Raw genomic sequence first — 22920 nt, forward strand, 5'->3', positions numbered from 1 at the left:
GGAAAACAAAGTGATATATTTGGGAACGATTATCACGCACGGTAAACGCGAGATCGAGCACAAAAGGATTGACTCGATTATCAAATTGCCCCTTCCCCAGAATGTCTCAGCCCTCCGGTCGTTTTTAGGACTGGTTGGCTACTGCCGAAACCACATAGACGGTTTCACCACCATAGCAGCGCCCCTCTCAGACCTCCTAAAGAAAGGAGCCCCTTGGGAATGGCTTCCGCAGCATATGGATGCTGTGGATGCTTTGAAAAGAGCCCTCATTGCAGCCCCCGTACTACAGGTTCCAGACCAGCTTTCCCCCTATGCTATAGAGGCAGCTAGCACAGATCGCACCCTTTCAGCCATGCTCCTCCAGGAAGGCACAAACAGTTAAGACCAGTGGCTTACACCTCCAGAGTTTTAGATCCGGTGGAGCAGGGGTTCTCAGTCTGTGAAAGGCACCTGCTCGCAGTTTTCTGGGCAGTGCAATACTTTTCTTACATAACCGGACTAAACCCCATCACCATCCTAACGGACCACACCCCCACACAACTTTTATTAGACGGACGACTTAAGGACGGTACAGTTAGCCAGATCAGAGCAGCCAGGTGGACCCTTCTTTTGCAGGGACGGGACATCACTGTTAAAAGGACCAAGACCCACACTTTCCTACCCGACAACCTACAGTACCCAGGCACCCTCCATGAATGTGAAATCATCTCACAGCACCACAACACAGGCCCCTTTATTGCGAAGACACCCCCCAAAAAGATAGGAAGTTTACCCCAGAGCCCCCAGCACACAGACACGTGCTCACCCTTAAGGATATATGTGGATGGTTCTTCCACTATATTAGATGGAAAGCGCATTACAGGATGCGCCATTTATATTGAGGACGCGCAGGGACGTGCCCTAGAAGAAATCTTCTTAAAACTGCCAGGACACTTAGGCGCGCAGGCAGCAGAACTGGCCGCCATTGTATATATAGTAGATCACGCAGATTCCTTTCCCAGCCCAGCAGACATATACTCAGACAGCCTCTATGTCTGTAACAGCCTCACGGAATTCCTACCCCTGTGGAAAGCAAGAGGATTTGTTTCCGCGGACGGTAAACCCCTTCCTTCAGCCCCATTGCTCCGCAACATTTTAGACAAAGCACAGGACAGGATATTTGGAATTGTTAAAGTAAGAAGTCACCACCGTTCCTCCCCCCCTGGAAATGTGAAAGCCGACGCACTGGCTAAAGCAGGTTCCAGGCATGGATATTTTTGGAACCCCCCCCCGAAAGCGCCCCAGTAAATGCAGTTCAGGTCTCACAGACAAATATTGAAGATTTAATGCAGGCCCAGAAGCAAGATAGTAATCTCAGGGAGATTTTAAAATGAAAATTCCCAGCCCCGTACAATAGGTTTAAAAATGCACTGACCACACATGACGGTGTGATTCTAAAAGACACCCTTTATGTGGTTCCTGAACAGGACAGGAATGAGGTTATTTGTTTGTTCCATGATGGTCATGGGCATCAGGGAATTGACCCCACTACAACCCACCTCAGGCAGCTCTGTTGGTGGCCGAATTTAAAAGAAGACGTCACACACTATGTAGAAAATTGCCTTATCTGTGCCCAAAAAAATCCGGACAGATATTCGAAAAAAGCTCAGCTTAGCCACACCCGCCCCGTTAATGGCCCCTGGACTAACCTCCATATTGATTTTATAGGACCATTGCCCCCTTGCAGGAATGGTTACAAATATGTGTTAGTTGTCATAGACACGTTTACGAAATGGGTTGAAGCATTCCCATCTAGGACAAATACAGCTAAGACCACAGCTAAGATTTTAACCCACCACATCTTTACGAGATGGGGACTCCCCCGCAGCATTGAATCCGACCAAGGTTCCCATTTTACGGGACGTGTAATGAAGAACGTCCTCACGATACTTGGCATAACCCAAAAATTCCACATAGCTTACCACCCACAGTCAAGCGGTATCGTGGAACGAATGAACCGCACCCTAAAAGCAACCCTCCGGAAAATGGTCCAACAAAATAACACAACTTGGGATTCAGTCCTCCCTTTTGCGTTAATGTTTTTGCGTAATACTGTTTCAACTTCCACAGGTTTCACCCCACACACTCTCATGACCGGACGCCCCATGAAAGGCACAGAATTTTTATTAGGACTTGACTTGACCAGCCCCGAAGTGGCGGTCCTCACCCAGGGGAATGCAGTTAAACAGTTAGTTGAGAATGTTAAATTGGCTCAGCTAGCAGCCGCGGTAAAACTAGGCACCAGAAAGAAACAGAGCAAGGCCTGTTTTAACAAGACAGTGCATGCGACTGAGTTTGAGGTAGGACAGCAGGTCATGCTGTCTATTTACAACCCCAGCACATTCCTGTCACCCAAGTATTCGGGTCCATATTCGATTGCAGACAAAGTTAGCCCCTCAGTTTATAAGATTAAGTACCCTAACAGGAAGACTGCGTGGTTTCATGTATAAACCAGCTCAAGGCATAAGGCTCGCAGTCTAACCACGCACACCACGTCATGCTTGAGGCAGCAGACCACGCCCTGCCCACAGCAGACTTATTCCTACCCTCCCCCAGCACGACTGACCCATCCACGGACTCGACCTCGACTCCGCCCCCTAACTCCAGACTCCACCCCGGAATGGCCACAAGCAGAAGCAGCAGAGACAGCGACTGTGACACAGACGATAGCCACAGCACGCCTCCCTACTATCCATATACAACATGCCCCACACCCGACGAATCTGAACACGATTCGAGTGATCCCTTCCTGATCACATTCCTTAACAGCTCTCACCAAAGACCACCGCCCTACAATGACGACCCCGACTCCGTTCCCACTGAATTACACACGACTGTTTGGCACCATGACAATTCGTACAGGCTCGTCCGGAACGACGAGATGGACCCTAAGTCACACCATGCAGCTTTAGCAACCCTCATTCATTCAAGAGTATGGCATCCGGGAGAAGAGGATGACATTGAGTCTGACTCCCAATACGAGAACCCCTTTGCGACCCTGTTCGCAACAGATAACTGAGGTGTCCAGATGATGTTTTAAAAGGAACCGCTGAGGAGAGAAACAGTGTCTTTTCTGATGGAACCTGCACAATATTCGTTGCATGTTTGTTTGTTTTGTGTTTGTATGTGTTCTTTGTTTCAGTTCCACAGCTCCTACGGCCACACGCCACGTTTGTCCGCAGAAACCTCTGAGAACTTGCCAGCAGGCTTCTCAGCCGAAACCTCTGAGAGCTTGCCCGATCCCTGTTCGTAACTGCTCTTCTGGTTCGATGGTAGAACCATTACAGCAACCCCCCACGCTGACTACATTCTTGCCCGTTCTTGTTGGTCACCCAGGCAGTGGACAAACGGCAGTGGTTCCCGCCCTATCTGAGGACCCCCCTCTGGTCAGCCAAGCTCGGGTAGAGCACAGCCCGCCCTACCCAGGGATCCCCTCCAACTCTTACCCGTCGCGGCCCATACGCAACTCATTTCGGCACTCTTAGTTCAAAAAGTTTTGTTTTGTTTTCAGGTGACCCTTCGGTTGCCACCCCTCCTGATATTTACATCCACGAACATTTGGATGATAAATCGCACAGCCTGCGAGACGGTTCGCACTGGTTCAGTATTTTTGAGTATGTCTGGTCCTGAAATTCGATTTTAAAAATTTTTTTTAAAAAGAGGGAGTCACAGATGGTGACCAATTATAAAGGGAAATTGGCACTAAAGGACAGACATGCTAACGTACAAGATATTAAACAAGGTAGTAACAGAAACTATGCTTGATTCCACAGATTTCCAGAAGCTCCAGGAAGAGGACAGAGGAAGAGAAGGAAGAAAGAAGACAAAATGAAGAGAGCCCACGTGCTTTTAGTTATAATTTGCACATGGTTGCGCGCAAACATGAACCCCCTCACCCCAACCCCCCCCCCCCCCCCCCTCCCTCCCCCCACCCTCCCCGGCCGTTAATGATTCACTTCCCCGTAGCACCCAGAGCCCAGTGACAAGTAACAACACACCCTGTGTGATACGTTTATAACATGGTACTCCCTTTCCTATGTAATTGAATCCCTTTTAGCATTGGCGATGTTCTGCAGCATCGTGCAGACTATCCGCATGAGAAAATGGCGAAGGAGAGCCTACCGCGCTCGCACCCCGGTATACAGGATGAGATCCCCTATTTTCGGTTTTCACCAGGCCCCCGAGCCCCTGGAGATGTAATAAAGAACTTTCGTTTTGTTTTGCGTTTCTTGTTGTAAATAAAGAAATGTGTTTCGTTTGCAACTGAAAGATTGTACAACTCTGTGCTTGACTGCCAAGCCAGAGAAAAATGTGAATGCTGCTAATATTTTTGTATTGTTAGGAAGTTAGTATGATTGGATGTTTAAGTGAGTGTAGTTTATGGAAGATAGTTAGAGGTACCGTTTTTCTTGTTTTGTAATGCATGTCCCTTTTATGACATAGCGCCACTTAGAATTGTCAGTTAAAATTTTCTTGCATAGTTATGGTCAGTGTAGAGGCCATGGAAGACTGCTCGCTGGGTCAGGGAGGGAAGACGACGTAGTTATGTGATCCTTCACGCTTCGCGTTAGGGATCACAAGGAGGGAGTGTAGCCACCTGGGTTGGCCACTTCCCGGCTTTAAAATGGAGATTCGCTAAGAACTCAGGGAAAAATGGACAGGTACAGGGAAGCAAGCAGAATGCAAAGCTTCCTGTATATTAGACTCGCAGAAAGCAGACAGCACTGAAACTGACGCCATCTGCATATTGATGAGCGATCCCCAGGAACAATAGCAACAATTAAGAGTAATCAAGACCAAACCAGACTCCTCGGCGCCAGCAGGAGCCAAAACAAAAGAAGCCAACGACACTTAGGAACCGCCCAGCGATCAGGGAACAGCCCCAGTATTTGGGAAATCAAACCAATCAATTGGAACATAGTCCAATCAATTGCAACCAGGTACGGGGTCCGTCCAAAAGGGCGCGAAGCCCCTGGGGACTATAAAGTAGAGTCCCCAAGTTCAATTCGTCCTTCTTGGCAGGTCTTCTTGGCAGGGTCTCTCAGCAGCTCGAAACAACCCTTGACAGAGATCTGCCTAGCAGCTACACCAACAATAAGTGTCCAGTCAACGCACGCTACGAGATAGACACTCCTAACCCTTAGTGAAATGAAAATCGCTTATTGTCACGAGTAGGCTTCAATGAAGTTACTGTGAAAAGCCCCTAGTCGCCACATTCTGGCGCCTATCCGGGGAGGCTGGTACGGGAATCGAACCGTGCTGCTGGCCTGCTTGGTCTGCTTTAAAAGCCAGCGATTTAGCCTTGTGAGCTAAACCAGCCCCTGGCTACACCACCATACCAGCTGGAAGCCTGCAGTCTCAGGATCGAACGAGAGGCCATTGTTCCCTGACATAGTGGGTCTCTCTTCCAAAGCTAAGTATTGGCCTTTAGTGGTAGAAATAGTCTAGTTCTGTAGTATTTTATGCATGAGTAGCGATTGAATGTGTATATAATAAATGTGTTTTGATTTGAACCTTACTAACTGGTGTATTGAGTTATTGATCAGCACTTGAACTTGAACCTCGTGGTGGTATCATAAGGAAAGCTGGCGATTCTAGAGCAAGGTGATTAAACAGAGCCAAATTAAGTGTAAAGCACACTTAGCAAAACGAGCAACACCCGGAGCTATGTGGGTCCAGCAGGCCAATACCCCGATTGAAGGTGGATGCTAAACTGATGGCCAAAATCTTGTCCTCTAGGATTGAAGACTGTATTCCGGACGTTATTGGAGAGGAGCAGACGGGGTTTGTTAAAGGAAGGCAGTTGGTGGTGTAGCCATCTCAGATGGCCACCTGCAAAGTACCATGGGAATTATGGCCAACCCAGGACTCAGACAGACTCAGAGCCTGTGTGTGCATTTGCAACCCAGATAGGTGTGCAAGGTTTGCGGGAAGGCCAGCGAACCATGTCCACATGTTCTGTACATGCCTAAAGCTTATGGGATTTTTGTCAGGGTTTGCAGATGTCTTGTCCACGGTATTAAAAACAAGGGTGGCACCGAGTCCAGACGTGGCGATTTGCAGAGAGTCGGAAGACACAGGAATCCAGGAGGAGAAAGAGGCAGACGTTCTGGCCTTTGTTTCCCTGGTAGCCCAGAGACGGATACTATTAGCTTGGAGGGACTCAAAGCCCCCGAATTCGGAGACCTGGCTATCTGACCTGGCTAGCTTTCTTTTTTTTTTTTTTAAAATAATTTTTATTGAATTTTTCAAAATACAAACATTTTAACCCCCCCTACATTTACATTTAAATTATAACAACACAAAGTCAAACCCCCCTACTTAACAAGAAAGAGAAAAAGAATCCCCCCCCCCCCCCCCCCTACCCGCGCATCCCCCCCCCCCCCCCCCCCCGCCGGCGAACCGACAGTCAGACCAACTTATCATTTCTAGCAGCGTCCTCGGGCAGGCCTTGCCCGTGCCACCGCCGCTACCGTACTTCCTTCGTCGTTTTCCCCCCTCCCCCCCCCCCCCCCTCCCCCCCTCCCGCCCTCCCCTCCCCTCCCGGGTTGCTGCTGTCATGGCCTCAGTTTCTATCTCTGATCCAAGAGGTCTAGGAAGGGTTGCCATCGCCTGGAAAACCCCTGCACCGACCCTCTCAGGGCGAATTTGATCCTTTCCAATTGGATAAAGTTTGCCATGTCGTTTAACCAGGTGTTAACACTCGGAGGCCTTTCGTCCCTCCACTGAATCAGGATCCTCCTCCGAGCCACCAAGGACGCAAAGGCTAATATTCCAGCCTCCCTCGCCTCCTGTACCCCCGGTTCCACCCCAACCCCGAAGATCGCAAGTCCCCATCCTGGCTTGACCCTGGACCCCACCACTCTCGACACCGTCCCTGCCACCCCCTTCCAGAACTCCTCCAGTGCCGGACATGCCCAAAACATATGTGCATGATTCGCAGGGCTTCCCGAACATCTAATACACCTGTCTTCACCCCCGAAAAACCGACTCATCCTTGTCCCCGTCATGTGGGCTCTATGCAGTACCTTAAATTGAATGAGACTTAGTCGCGCACATGACGACGACGAGTTAACCCTCTCCAGGGCGTCTGCCCATGTCCCGTCCTCTATCTGTTCCCCCAGCTCTAACTCCCACTTATCTTTCAGCTCCTCTACTGGTACCTCCTCCACCTCCTGCATAATCTTATAGATGTCCGAGATCTTCCCCTCCCCGACCCAGACCCCTGATAGCACCCTATCACTCACCCCCCTGTCGGGGAGCGCGGGGAACCCCGCTACCTGTCGTCTGGCAAATGCCTTCACTTGGAGGTACCTGAACGTGTTCCCCGGGGGGAGCCCAAATTTCTCCTCCAGCTCTCCCAGGCTCGCAAACCTCCCCTCTATAAACAAGTCCCTCAGTTGTCTAATACCCGCCCTCTGCCAGCTCTGGAATCCCCCTCCTGTGTTTCCCGGCGCAAATCTGTGGTTCCCTCTTAGTGGTGCCCCTATCAGACCTCCCACTTCCCCCCTGTGTCGCCTCCACTGCCCCCAGATCTTGAGGGTGGCCGCCACCACCGGGCTCGTGGTATACCTCGTGGGAGGGAGCGGCCATGGTGCCGTTACCAGTGCCCCTAAGCTTATGTTGCCGCAGGACGCCCTCTCCATGCGCTTCCAGGCTGCCCCCTCCCCTTCCATCATCCACTTTCGTACCATCGATGTATTTGCCGCCCAGTAATATCCTGAAAGGTTGGGTAACGCCAGCCCTCCACTATCCCTACTCCGCTCCAAAAAGACCCTTCTAACTCTCGGGGTGCCATGTGCCCACACATACCCCATGATACTACTCGTTACCTTCTTGAAAAAGGCCCTGGGGAGGAAGATGGGCAGACACTGGAACAAAAACAAGAACCTCGGGAGGACCGTCATTTTAACTGACTGCACCCTCCCTGCTAGCGACAGCGGCACCATGTCCCACCTCTTAAACTCCTCCTCCATCTGCTCCACCAGTCTGGAAAAGTTCAACTTGTGTAGGGTCCCCCAGTTCTTTGCCACCTGCACCCCCAAATACCTAAAACTTTTAACTGCTCTTTTGAAGGGGAGCCTCCCAATTCCCTCCCCTTGGTCTCCCGGGTGTATTACAAAGACCTCACTTTTCCCCAGATTTAATTTATATCCCGAAAAGTCCCCGAACTCCGCTAGTATCCCCATTACCTCCGGCATTCCCCCCTCCGGGTCTGCCACATACAACAACAAATCATCCGCATAGAGCGAGACCCGATGTTCCTCCCCTCCCCTTGCCAGTCCTCTCCACCCCCCTGAACCCCTCAGTGCCATCGCCAACGGCTCAATCGCTAATGCAAAGAGTAAGGGAGATAGGGGACATCCCTGCCTGGTACCTCGATGGAGCCCAAAATATTCTGACCTCCTCCCGTTTGTTACCACACTTGCCATCGGAGCTGAATAGAGCAGTTTTACCCACTTGATAAATCCCTCCCCAAACCCAAACCTTTCCAACGTCTCCCACAAGTATTCCCACTCCACCCTGTCAAATGCCTTCTCCGCGTCCAGCGCTACCACTATCTCCGCCTCCCCTTCCACTGCTGGCATCATAATCACATTTAACAATCTCCGAACATTTGTGTTAAGTTGGCGTCCCTTCACGAACCCCGTCTGGTCTTCATGGACTACCCCTGGCACACAGTCCTCTATCCTGGTTGCCAGGACCTTTGCTAACAGCTTGGCATCTACATTTAAGAGGGAGATAGGCCTGTAGGACCCGCACTGGACCGGGTCCTTGTCCCGCTTCAAAATCAAGGAGATCAGGGCCTGCGACATTGTTGGAGGCAGAACCCCCCCCTCGCGCGCCTCATTGAAGGCTCGCACCAGCACTGGACCCACCAAGTCCACAAATTTCCTGTAAAACTCCACCGGGAACCCATCCGGCCCCGGCGCCTTCCCCGCCTGCATCTGGCCTATCCCTTTAATTAGCTCCTGCAGCTCTATCGGCGCCCCCAACCCTTCCACCAGCTCCTCCTGTACCTTTGGGAACCCCAATTTGTCGAGAAAGTTCTTCATTCCCCCTCTCCTCTTCGGCGGTTCAGACCTATACAATTCCCTATAGAAGTCCCTAAAGACCCTATTCACCTCTTGCCCCTTCTGCACTACATCCCCACCCCTCTCTCTCACTCCCCCAATCTCTCTGGCTGCATCTCGCTTACGAAGCTGGTGTGCCAGCATCCTGCTCGCCTTTTCCCCGTACTCATACGCCGCACCCTGCGCCCTTCTCCACTGCATTTCCGCCTTCCTAGTGGTCAGTAGGTCGAACCTGGCCTGCAAGCTACGCCGCTCCCTTAATAGCCCCTCCTCTGGCGCCGCCGCATATTTCCTATCTACTTCTAGGAGCTCCCCCACCAGCCTCTCCCTTTCCTGCCTCTCCTTCCTCTCTCTGTGTGCCCTTATGGAGATCAGCTCTCCTCTAATCACTGCTTTCAAGGCCTCCCAGACCGTCCCCACCTGCACCTCACCTGTGTCATTCGTACCCAGATAGTTCTCAATGCCCGTTCTCACCCTTCTGCACACCTCTTCGTCCGCCAACAGCCCTACATCCAGGCGCCACAACGGGCGTTGGTCCCGCGCCTCCCCCATGTCCACGTCCACCCAATGTGGTGCATGGTCCGATATCGCAATGGCCGAGTACTCCGTGTCCTGCACTCTCGGTATCAGCCCCCTGTTCAATACGAAAAAATCGATCCTAGAGTACACTCTGTGGACGTGGGAGAAAAAAGAATACTCCCTCGCCCTAGGCCTACCAAATCTCCATGGGTCTACCCCTCCCATCTGCTCCATGAACCCCCTTAACACCTCTGCCGCTGCCGGCCTCCTATTCGTCCTGGAACTCGATCTATCCAGCCCAGGGTCTAACACCGTATTAAAGTCCCCTCCCATGATCAGGCCCCCTGCCTCCAGTCCCGGGATGAGGCCCAGCAGGCGCCTCATAAAACCCGCGTCGTCCCAGTTCGGGGCATACACATTTACCAGTACCACACTCTCTCCCTGCAGCCTACCCCTCACCATCACGTACCTGCCCTCCTTGTCTGCCACCACCTCTGCCGCCACAAACGACACTCTCTTTCCCACCAAAATCGCCACCCCCCGGTTCTTGATATCCAAGCCTGAGTGGAACACCTGTCCCACCCACCCCCTTCTCAGGCGGACCTGATCTGCTACCCTCAAATGAGTCTCCTGCAGCATTGCTACATCAGCCTTCAGTCCCTTCAGGTGTGAGAAGACCCTTGATCTTTTGACCGGCCCATTCAGCCCCCTTACGTTCCACGTGATCAATCGGGTCGCAGAGCGACCCGTCCCTACTCCCTGTCGATTAGCCATGTCTTGTCCCTTGCTCGCCCCGGGTCATCCCTTCTTTTCTGACCCGCTTCCCATAGCGATGGCCCCCCCCCCCCCCCACCCCCCCCCGGCTCTCCCCTTCTCGTCCCTGGTCTTTCTAGCAGCAACCCGGTGTCCCCCCCCAGTCCCCTCCCCTTCCCCCCCCCCCCCCCCCCCCTGGCTAGGACCCCTCCTAGCCGCGATGTACCCCACATCGTACTCCCGAGAGTCAGCTGGTCTCCGCTGACCCGGCTGCTCCTGCCACATTCCGACTCCTCCCGGTTCACCCCATCTGCGCCCGTGAAAGATCCCCTTAAAACCCCCGAGAAAGACCCGCATAATCAACCCGCTCCCCCCCGTCCCGTCTCCCCAACTTAACGCTATAAATACAAATACCCAATGGCAACTAAATACATAAATACTTAACTACATACTTAAATAACAAAATAATTAACTAACTATCAACTAACCGCGTGCCCAACCATCACCTCCATCAAACAGTATAAATAACCGCAGATAACCATAACCCGAAAAGAAAAAAAAGAACCAAAAAACCCCCCCAAGCACCCAAAGAAAAAGGGTAGGAGGAGTAAATAACTAAGGGAAATTGGAAACGGGAAAAAACACCCCATAAGAAGCCAACGACCCACAATAGAGATTTCAACAGTACAAATATACAGAAACACCCAACAACTCGAAACCTTCAAAATATTCAGAAAAGTCAACCGTTCGAGAAAAAACACCCCAAACACTCCACGAAACTGTTACCCAGTTCCGACCTGGCCTGAAAAAGAAAAGGGCCACTTGCACAATCAAGAGTCCCCCGGCGGCTACGACCGCCGGTGCTCCCAGGTTTTAGTTCGTGTCCAACTTTTCCTCTTGTACAAAGGTCCAGGCCTCCTCTGGGGACTCGAAATAATGATGTTGGTCCTTGTAGGTGACCCACAAGCGCGCCGGTTGCAACATTCCAAATTTGATCTTTTTCGCGTGTAGCACCGCCTTTGTCCGGTTGTACCGGGCCCGCCGCTTTGCCACCTCCGCACTCCAGTCCTGGTACACCCTTACCGTCGAGTTCTGCCACTTGCTGCTTTTCTCCCTTTTAGCCCACCTCAGGACTTTCTCTCGATCACTTAGCCGCTGGAACCGCACCAGCACCGCCCTCGGGGGCTCGTTTGCCCTAGGCCTCCTGGCCATGACCCGGTATGCCTCTTCCAATTCCAGGGGCGCCGGACCGGCCCCTTCCCCCATCAGGGAGCTCAACATCTCCGCCACATATCCCGGGAGATCCGACCCCTCCAGGCCTTCTTCCAGGCCCAGGATCCTCAAATTTTTCCTCCTCATCCGAGTGTCCAGCTCCTCGAAGCGGCTCTGCCACTTCGTGTGGAGTGCCTCGTGCGCCTCCACCTTTGCCCCGATGACTGTGGCCTCCTCCTCCCTCGCGGCCATCTCCTGCTGCAGATCTTTAATCGACGCCTCTTGGATCGCCTGGGCTCCCACCAACCTGGTGGCCGTCGCGTTCATGGACTCTAAGAGTTCCACTTTCATCTCCGTGAAAAAACGGAGGAGAGCGGCCTGCTGCTCCTCCGCCCATTTCTTCCACTCCTCCGGTGCACCGCCGGCCGCCATTTTGATTTTCTTCCCCCGCTTTTTTTGGGGAGCTGCTGCCGTTTTTCTTGCCGCTCCGCTCCGGGTACCGACCATAAAATCGGTCTAGTTCTCCTCAGGGGACCTTCCCCCACCGGGATTCGTTTTTTCAGCGCCGTTGGGGCCCTCCAATTGGCCCAAAAACACCTTTGTTGCAGGAGCTTCCAAATGTGCGGCTTAGCTAGTCATAGCCGCAACCGGAAGTCCTGGCTAGCTTTCTGTCTGGAGAAAATCAAGTTCGCTTTGAGAGGGTCACTGTAAGGGTTCGCCCGGAGGTGGCAGCCGTTCGTCGACTTCTTTGTGGAATATTAACTGTCAGCAGAGGGGGGAGCCTGGGGGTTAGCATAGTTTAGAGTAGGGGGTTAGTAAAGATGTAAGGGAGGAAGACGGCTTTGTTGTTGTAAAACCATAAATATCTCAATAAAATGTTTATTCAAAAAAAGAACCATGAAGGGGGACATTTTCCTGAGGAAGGGTATTTGAATTGTGGAACAGGTTTTAGAGAGAGGTAGGCAAGACTGATTTGCTTCAATCCTTCAAGAAGATCCTCAATGAGTTTCTGGGAATATGGGTGATTATAGCATATGGAAGGTAAATGATTTTGAAAAAATAGCCAATGAGTCTGAGATTTTCCAAGGCTCGGTTTATTGTCCAGAAGGTGCCGTGGAGGATCTTTTGAACAAAGGAATTGCTAAATCCCTCTATTTAAACCCTCTGCCAGGAGATGAGGAAAGATGAGGAAAGGGAATGAATGGGTGGTAAAGCTGGAAGATGGTTTGGCGGGTTGGGCTGGGGATGGGTTATGGGACAGCAGCCTTTTCATTTCCCAGATGTATAAGCATAAACTTCACGCAGCACGGAGCCAGGATCGAACCTTGGTATTTTTACCTCTGCGTGGCTCAGTATCACCCCAGGTGGGGCAATAAGCTATCAGAGAGTCACTGGAGGATTTATCAACAAATGGATCACTCTGTGGCTTGGCCCTCGCAGAAAGGAGCTACATGGAGTGTATCTCAGGGAACTGCCAGCTTGCAGATTACAATTCACTGTACATTAAAATAGATGCAGGGGAAATCAAGAGCTTGCCAATGGCAGTTCTCCAGCGTGCAGTCACAGCATGCATCACTGCCACTGAGAGTAATGGATTGCAAATTTGTCTCTTTGATGATGAACCTATTGGGTTTACATATACAGGCCAAAAACAGCAAACCCTCTTATTTGTATGTGATTTATGCTTATATTTTAAATGTACAATAAACTTTATACTGTTCGTCACTGTACCAACCGGAATACTCTAGTCATAGGAGGTTCAGGACCAGGTCGAATAAAGAGACGCCTGTGCGGTGCTTCTCACTTTAGAGATCAGGCAGTGGCCACATTCACTGCAAATTGGATTTACTCAAATGGCTATCTCACAGCAGCCCAGTCCCCACATTTGGGCAGCTTTAGGGGCCGGAAAGCATGTTTGAGAAGTTCAAAGAGTGCGTGATGATCCTCACATCAGGATCTCAACAGTAAGCAGGTGAGGAAGTGGGAAACATGCCATGTTGTGTCCGGGAGAACTAGGCTCAGGGCCAGGTTGGAATGAGAGAGAGACACCTGATCCGATTTTAGTCAAATTGCTGCTGACTTTTTACATAGAACATAGAACAGTACAGCACAGAACAGGCCCTTCGGCCCTCAATGTTGTGCCGAGCCATGATCACCCTACTCAAACCCACCTATCCACCCTATACCCGTAACCCAACAACCCCCCCACTTAACCTTACTTTTATTAGGACACTACGGGCAATTTAGCATGGCCAATCCACCTAACCCGCACATCTTTGGACTGTGGGAGGAAACCGGAGCACCCGGAGGAAACCCACGCACACAGGGGGAGGACGTGCAGACTCCACACAGACAGTGACCCAGCCGGGAATCGAACCTGGGACCCTGGAGCTGTGAAGCATTTATGCTAACCACCATGCTACCCTGCTGCCCTGATGTACATCTGATTACATCTGATGTAAATTAAATTGTCAGTTTATTGGTGACTATTAGTTACCAACACGATACATTATAGATACAAGGGCCTGTGCATCAGTTGAGAAATCCACTCATTTTCTGGAAGTTTACAGCAAGCTTCAACAAAACTATTTAGCTTTCAGCATTTCTGAGTGCTGTCAGTTCCCCTCAGCATGGCCAGCCAAGCTTCCAGTGGACCTTCTATTTAATTCACCGGCACCATCTATTATGGGGATGATTTAGCATAGTAGGCTAAACAGCTGGCTTGTAATGCAGAACAAGGCAGCAGCGCGGGTTCAATTCCCGTATCAGCCTCTCCGAACAGGCGCCGGAAGGTGGCGACTAGGGGCTTTTCATAGTAACTTCATTGAAGCCTACTTGTGACAATAAGCGATTATTATTTGTTTAACTGAGAGCATTGTGGTTATAGTCCTGAGCAATGAAGTGAATCCCAATATTTGACTAAGCTAAAAATTCAGAATGTGAAAATAAAAGATTAGAAACCATGGGTTATATTTAGTTTTAAAATTAAATTTGTTAATAAGTTCTAACAAAAAGTTGTCAACCTGAAACTTTTCCTCTGTCTCTCGTTCCACAGATGCTACCTGATGTGCTGAGTGTTTCCAGCACCTTCTGTTTTTAGTTCTGCTCTTTGTCATCACTAACATCACCTAGTTTCATCTCCACAACATCACCTTGCCTGCACCCCTACCTCGGCCCATCTGCTGCTGACGTTATCATCGGAGAATCAACTATTCCAATGCTCTCGTTGCTGCCATCCATATTGTAAAGATCATCTCAAGCAAAGCTTTCCTGTCCTTATCCTCTCCTGCAGGAAGGCCCATTCAGCTGTTGGCTGACCTACATTAGTGCCTGGTCCAAATTTAAAATTTTCATTTGTGCGTTTAAATCCCATGATTGCTTCATGGCCTTTCCTTTTCTTATCTCTGTAATATCTTCCAGCCCAACACCTCCCCTTCTAAACTCTCTCTCTCTTACTCTGGCCTCTTTTGCATTCCCCCAACCCATCCATCCCACCTCTATTGGTCACCATACATTTACAGCACAGAAGAAGGACATTCAGCCCATCGAGCCTGCGTTAACTCTGCTATAGCAATTTAGCTAGCCTCATTCCTCTGCCTTTCCAACATTCCACTGCAAATGCTATCCCTTCTGGTGATCATCCAATTAATTCCCTTTTCAAAAACCATGGCTGAATCTGACTCCATAATTCCCTCCCTAATCCCCTCCATTTCCACACATCCCCATCCACCTTTTAAGATCTTCTTTCGAATCCTCTGCTTTGAGCAAGCTTTAGGTCACTTCGCCAAACATCTCGTTTGATTTGGCATTCATTTATCTGTGACATTTTCCTGCACTGAAGTTTATCGAGGGGTGCAAGCTATTAATAAAGAAATTGGAAAAATTATTTGAAAACTTTTGTCTTTTGGATTATAGGTCGAGGTTCAACCTGACACCAGAACAAAGAGGAGTGAGATCCCCACTCTCCCAGGCTTGGGATCAGGTCAGCCCTTTGGTCTGAGGAAAATTTGACTCTGTGCTGAAAAAAAAACGAGATGAGGAAATGCCATCAATGTTAAATCAGCCTCATTCCTCTGTGCCAATATATAAATCACTCAGAATGGCTGGCTTCAAAACTGATGTTTTAGGATGAAGTTGGCAAAACTAAGCCTATAATGCATTTCTTAAACAGTCATTTAAAAGATTTAGAAGAAACGGGGCTATATTAAAGATTCTCCTGCCTTCATGAAAGCAGTAATATCTCGTTAGGACTTCGTAGAGTTCATAGAATTTACAGTGCAGATGGAGGCCATTCAGCCCATCGAGTCTGCACCGGCCCTTGGAAAGAGCACCCTACTTAAGCCCCCCCACTTCCACCCAAACCCCTTTAGCCCCGTAACCCAAACCTTACCTTTGTGGACACTAATGGGAATTTAGAATGGCCAATCCACCTAACCTGCACATCTTTGGACTGTGGAAGGAAACTGGAGCACCCGGAGGAAACCCACGCACATATGGGGAAAACGTGCAGACTCCACACAGACAGTGACCCAAGCCGGGAATCGAATCTGGGACCCTGGAGCTGTGAAGCAACTGTGCTAACCACTATGCTACCATGCCAAAATACGCCGAACTTGCATTCATTTTTTCCAATTGTTCCAAATCCACAGAGTGTTCAGAAGTGGTATTTTCCATGATCCAGGAAGAGATAGGAAGATAGGAGAGGTAGTAAGAGGGAAGGAGAAAGATATGGAGGATCATTTTCATCTTTTCTGCTTGGCCAGTAAAATGGTAGAGTGGCTCATCCATGGGTTATAAATGTTACAATCCCAGTTGATGTTATAACTGGACGGGAAGATCGCAGAGTGGAACCCTGGCTCAAAAGACTGTAACTTTTACTTTCTATGTATAAAACGTAGAGGAACAGAGTCACCAGACTGCTAATTAGTTTTAAAAACAAGGAAAAAACATTTACTAAACAGAAGTTGATTATACAATATTCCATTACTCCCCCCTTAGCTTATCAAATACAAACCAATTTGAAGATTAACATGGATTGCAAAGTACATCTTAAGGTGCACGCAATAGAATCACAGTTGGAATTGAAGCCAACCCCCACACATACAAAATCTTTGTCCAGCATGAATCTAACCGTAGATATTTTAGCCTTCCAGGCACAGAAAGATTTAATTGAACCCACTTAAAACTATACCATATTACCCATGTTTATCAATATAAATATAAATTCCTTAAACTATATTTATTTTCCTAACATAGAGCTCTTGCAATTTTCATTTCTGGAAGATTCATTAAGTAGTTACTAATTTATTGCACAAACAATGAAGGGAGAGGTATTTGAGAGCAGACCTCAAATACTTTCAAGGAGACACTAAAATTTAAAACAAAGGCATTGATCTTAATATGTGTAGACAGGGGCAGGAGTTATTCTAAGGAACCCAGAAGTTCGGGTTTCCCAACATGCTGTGGAGTTTTGGCTCCACACGGTGAGCAGTATTGTTTTTAGGCACGATCTCTGCCTGGATGTGAGCCTGACTGACATAATTAGCGGGGAACACTCCAGAGGAGGCCGCAGCCTCAGGTCAGTCACCTGTTGCTATTGGAAACATGGAGCATAGGGAAGGTCCAACCCCTGACTCTGGAAATTGGAAGAAGAAGGTGGCGGGCTAATTTAGGGAGGGGGAGCTTTGCGGGGGCCGGGAAGGTGGGGGCGGGGGGGGAAAACAGGAGAAAGTTTGCAGACTATCCCCCATGAGCAATTGTTTTGAAGCCAAAGTATAATCACCAAAATAAATGTTGCAAGAGATAAATAAAAGCGGACATTCAGGCAACAGACAGTGAAAGGTTTGAATAATTCTACCAGTTTGAATGCTAGGTGCTAAAACCTAGACCCAGAGCTAGAAAGGTGAACAGACAGTGGAACAGGGATTGGAATGATGAGTGAATGTCTTGCAAAATGACTGTGGAACTGCTGGAAAGGATGATTTGACGAAAAACTGATTATGGATGTAAAACACGGGCAACTAAAAAAGAGATATTAAAAGCTACAAATCTCTTGAAATGTGAGGGTGAGCGATCCTTAGTGGTCTCAAACAGCAAACAGGAGAGAACTATGCCTACCAATTTCTAAAATAGCAAAGTCCAGTCCTCTGGGCGTCAAAACCAGCTAAGCAATGGTTCTGGGAGAAACAAGAAGCTAAGGAAATAAAAAATAGAAATTCCAGCAAGTGCATTGTGTCTGTGAAAAGGATTGACAGGTCGAGGTTTGGTGACAGAGCTGAAAGGTTAAGCTGCCTTTTCTCTTTTCAGATGCTGATAGAACAGCTGACTATTTTCATCTTGAATGGCCAGCATTTGTAGCTTTATTTTATTTATATCTCGTTGAGGAGATACTCGACCAGTAAATCCAAAGACGGCAGCTGGTGGAATTTAAAATCAGTTAATAAAATCTGGAATTGAAAGTTGATCTCAGTAATGGTGGCCATGAAACTATCGGCGATTGTCGTAAAAATCCATCTGGTTCTATTGCCCTTCAGGAAAGGAAATCTGCCGTCCTTACCCTGTCTGCTCTACTTATATGGTTCCAGGCACACAGCAATGTGGTTGACTCTTAACTGCCCTCTGAACTGGCCTAGCAAGTCATTCAGTTCAAGGGCAATTAGAGATGGGCAACAAATGCTGACCTTGGATGTGATGCTTGTTTCCCATGAACAAATAAATAAAAATAAAAACAAAATCAAAAAAACACCTGGATGAGAATGTCAACCGGATGAGCAGTATCAATAGCACACGCAAGCAACACTGACAATTCACATCATTTATGGCTTTAACGACTATGGATAATCTACTTCAATGGTGTCATAATATATGCAGTGCATCAGCAGCGATCATGATGTACAGAGATGCATTACTTAAGTGTCATTCTCTTGCTCCCAAATTTTTGGAGATTAAGCAGGCACATTAGCACAATTTTGTGTACAGTAATGGGTTTTTATCCAATGTATACTATACTGGAAATCATCTTTTAACTCTCCTCCCAGAACTCAAAAATTTTTAATCCATAATTGGGCACAGCTTTCGGAGACTTTAAGTGGTTTTTAGTCTCTGAATGTAACTCCAACTTTCTTATCTGGACATTTCCTCATGGGACTGGCATTAATCGTTATTAAACAGCTTACTTATCATTGCGTTCCATCGGGGTATAAACAAGAACAGGGGCAGGGAGTGGAGTTAAAAATTACAGAAGGCACGAGAACTTGAAAAATCAAAGTAGAGTCTGAAAAAGCAGAATGGACAAGAGGAGCAAAAATATGATCATGTAGAATATGAATGAAAAGATAATCCTGTACACTCGCTCCATCATTTAAACCATTTAGGGGTCCGTAGATTAGCCATAGTTAGGGAAAAACAATTCCTACTCATGAAAGCATCAAGAATAAGAGGGCACTGATTTAAAGTATTTGGCAAAAGAAGAAAAAGCAACATGAGGGAAAAAAAATGTTCACGTTGCGAGTGGTTAGGGTCTGGGATGCACTGCCTAAGAGTTGATAGAGGCAGGTTCAATCGAAGCATTCAAAGTGGAACTAGACTGTTAACAGAAAAGGAAAAATAATTTGGTGAGCCGCTGCAGACAATGATGGGCCAAATGGCCTCCTTCTGCGCTGGAACAATTCTGTGATTTGCGAACCCCTGAACGTTAAAGGTTCAACAGTTCTTTGAATTCTCTTGGTGGGTTTGCACATGAATATGCACAGGAAGACTACAAGACTAATTAAAGCCAATCCGCAAACAAGACTTTGATGAGAAACTGGAAAACTTAATCCAAGCAGACAATGTGGGCAGCGTTTAGATGATTTAGGCTTTAAAGAGTCTGTTCAGCATTCTCCGCTATATTATTCACCATGAGGAGCTTAAAGATTCTCTCGGTGGAAATTTGTTTCTGTCAGTGGGAAAATAAGATATTCATTAGACAGCACCTGATCAGTGTACATCATTTTTTTCCACTTGACAAAGGTGGTAAACAACAGAAAATGAAACACAAAACACATGACTAAGAGCTAAATACTCCACAACAGCTCCACGACATCTTGTAGAGCTAATCTTCAAACTAAAACATTTATTTTTAAGACGCCATAATGAAATTCCTACCACATGGAGGCAATTAAAATGTTCGGCACGTTATTGCTGAAGCAAAGACTAAAATAATGGTTTCAGATGTCAGCAGAGGATTGTGAAAATTGTTTGAACAATCTGCCATGTTGAAACTGAAAGGAAAGGTGCATTTAACAACAGAACAAAATTGAAGACATGGGTTCCAGAGGCGAAAAGTAACATGGGGCTGAAGAAACAGTGGCCAGGATTTTCCCGCTGATGCGATTCAATATTCCCGCTGGCAGCACACCCATGCCAGCGGTTTTCGCAGCGGCATGGTGTTGTTAAAACAGGAAATCCCATTGACAATCGGCAGGAAGATAGAATCCTGCCATCAGGGAATGGCTTGCGGCCATGAAACAAGCCGCTGGCGGACTGGGAAATCCCGCCCAGTGACTTTGACAATCTACCTTGTGGAACAAAGATCCAACACCTATACTGATACTGGCAACAGTTAGCGGTCATTTAGCAAAGAAATCCTCATTGTTTCTTTTTTCATTTCATTCTTAACTGTCATTATTCTTCCTCTTAATACACAGGGCTGTAAAATACTACACAACTGCCTCATCAAGCACTTGTTCTTATTACAGTCATTTGCTTGTTCTTATAAATAAACTCAACAGTCTGCCTGATATTCAAAACTGACTTAATAGAATAGAACAGCATTTATAATTTACAGTGCAGAAGGAGGCCATTCAGCCCATCAAGTCTGCACCGGCCCTTGGAAAGAGCACCCCACCTCCATGCTATCTCCATAAACCAGTAACCCCAAAGGGCAATTTAGCATGGCCAATCCACCTAATATGCACATCTTTGGACTGTGGGAGGAAACTGGAGCATCCGGAGGAAACCCATGCAGACATGGGGAGAACGTGCAGACTCTGCACAGACAGTGACCCAAGCCGGGAATCGAACTTGGGACCCTGGAGCTGTGAAACAACAGTGCTACCCACTGTGTTACCGTGCTGCCCCAGCATGGTGCTAACTTTCTGCAAGCACCCAAGGTAAACATGACATGGCAGGAGATGGCAGTTCATTGTCAAGAAGCTCCATTGGAAGAAATGAAATCTACAAAGGGATATTGCTTGTAGGGAAAGGGAGAGCAGCAAAAACGCTTTGGTGCCACCCCATTCGTTTCTCTTGTCACAATCTCATGATTCTCAAGAGAGAATATTTAGTATCATACATCAGCAGTTAAATAAGCTGGTAGAGGATGTACAACATGGGCCTCTGGATTACTAGTCCAGTGACATTACTGCCATCTCATATGCCACTATCTCCTCCCCCGTCCCCACTTTGCATCCTCAGATAGTTTGCCATTCGATAACCATAAAGCCAACTGCAGGTCACACCGAGGTGAATGGCATGGCTGTGTCTCATGGTACTATGGCTTGTAAGCCAATTCATTGTGGGGTTAATGAGAGGTCACCTTCACTGACAATGCCTCCCAAAACTCCATGGCCAACTAACACTGTTATCTGCAAATAAAAAGCATGTGCAAAACAAAATTAGATAAATTGGTCAATTACAATATAGAAATGTTATCCATCTTAAAAATAAAACTCGTCTGGAATTTCTGGCATTATTCAAAACTTCCAAGGGTCATGCTAATTAGCATGGCCAGCATAGTTCTTCTCAGCAACTGTTTGCTAATTATCTGAATTACAAATTTAGTACAGTTAAATGCCTGGACCCATTCAATGACTGCACTCATAATAAGATGCACATTACTGTCACCAATTGTGCCATCAGCTAGATTAATGCTCACTCAATGAAGTTTTACATCTTGTATGTACAGCAAAATATTAATCACACTCCTGCTGAAACGCTTGCCGGACAAAATACAAAAATATGCAGCCTATCAAAATGCCTACTTACCTCTTGGTCCAAACCATGAAACAAAATAATAATTTAGCGTCTGGTCCACAGCTTCCATTTTTAAAATCTATGGGAGTAATTAATCAAAAAATATATAGTAAATAAAATGCAACAGACGGCTATTTAGCAATGTTTCAATGACAGTCGGAACTTTAAATATAATTCCTCATTTTCTACATTATACTCAGAACATGCATGTTGCAAGAAACTATATTCATCATGAAAAGTCACAACCTGAAACACTTTCCATAGATGCTGCACGACCTCCTGAGAATTTCCAGCATTTACGTTTTATTAAGCCTGGAATTCTCTATGGGAAGCTGTTTCATACTGTTCAAGCTGTTCACTGAAGGTGGGACCGATGGTAGAATAGAATAGAATAGAATTCCTACAGTCCATAATAATAATAATAATAATAATAATAATGATCTTTATTATTGTCACAAGTAGGCTTAAAGGGGCTGGTTTAGCTCACCGGGCTAAATCGCTATCTTTTAAAGCAGACCAAGCAGGTCAGCAGCACGGTTCAATTCCCGTACCAGCCTTCCCGGACAGGCGCCGGAATGTGGCGACTAGGGGCTTTTCACAGTAACTTCATTGAAGCCTACTTGTGACAATAAGAGATTTTCATTTTTTCATTTTTCATATTAACACTGCAATGAAGTTACTCTGAAAATCCCCTAGTCGCCACATTCCGGCACCTGTTCGGGTACACTGAATGTCCAAATCACCTCACAGCACGTCTTTCGGGACTTGTGGGAGGAAACCGGAGCACCCGGAGGAAACCAACACAGACACGGGGAGAAAGTGCAAACTCCACCCAGACAGTCCATCCAAGGGCAGAACTGACCCTGGGTCCTTGGCGTTGTTAGGCCGAAGTGCTAACCACTGTGCCACCGTGCTGCCTTGATGTTCTAATCTAGAAAGCTAGTTGGTGAAGGGTGATACTGGAGTCAATCTTTACTCAGCCTTATATTTATTTTACAGAGTCAAACATTACAAACATATAACTCCTACCCTTACGTGTGCTCAAGTGAAACCCCAATTAATGACCTCCACTTATATATAATTAAACTCCACTGATGTACCAACCACAAATGAGAATTCAGCAAGCGGCCATTCTCCCAGCAGTTCCACCTCCATTAATCACGCCAAGCTACGCGGAGGCAAACACTCGCTGCTGCCCACCTCTGCCTGACAGGAAATCCTGGCAGCACGTATGATACGGTGTAGAACCAGCCCTACCCAGGGTCATCTCTCTTTGTATTGTAGAAGATCTTCGCTAACTCCAGGTCCA

The 22920-nt window shown here is 47.6% G+C and overlaps 1 protein-coding gene across 1 annotated transcript in view; it reads right to left on the reverse strand.

The window, feature by feature from the left end:
• The window catches only part of elovl5 (ELOVL fatty acid elongase 5), an 80475-nt gene extending 58785 nt beyond the window's left edge, over positions 1-21690 (reverse strand). The window contains exon 1 of the mRNA XM_038800448.1: positions 21624-21690. Within this exon, the coding sequence (XP_038656376.1) occupies positions 21624-21681 (58 nt within the window). The 5' untranslated portion in view covers positions 21682-21690. The remainder of the gene's footprint in view (positions 1-21623) is intronic.
• Positions 21691-22920: the final 1230 nt, after the last annotated feature.

Source organism: Scyliorhinus canicula, chromosome 6 (genome assembly GCF_902713615.1).
Source record: "Scyliorhinus canicula chromosome 6, sScyCan1.1, whole genome shotgun sequence".
Classification (NCBI taxonomy): Eukaryota; Metazoa; Chordata; class Chondrichthyes; order Carcharhiniformes; family Scyliorhinidae; genus Scyliorhinus; species Scyliorhinus canicula.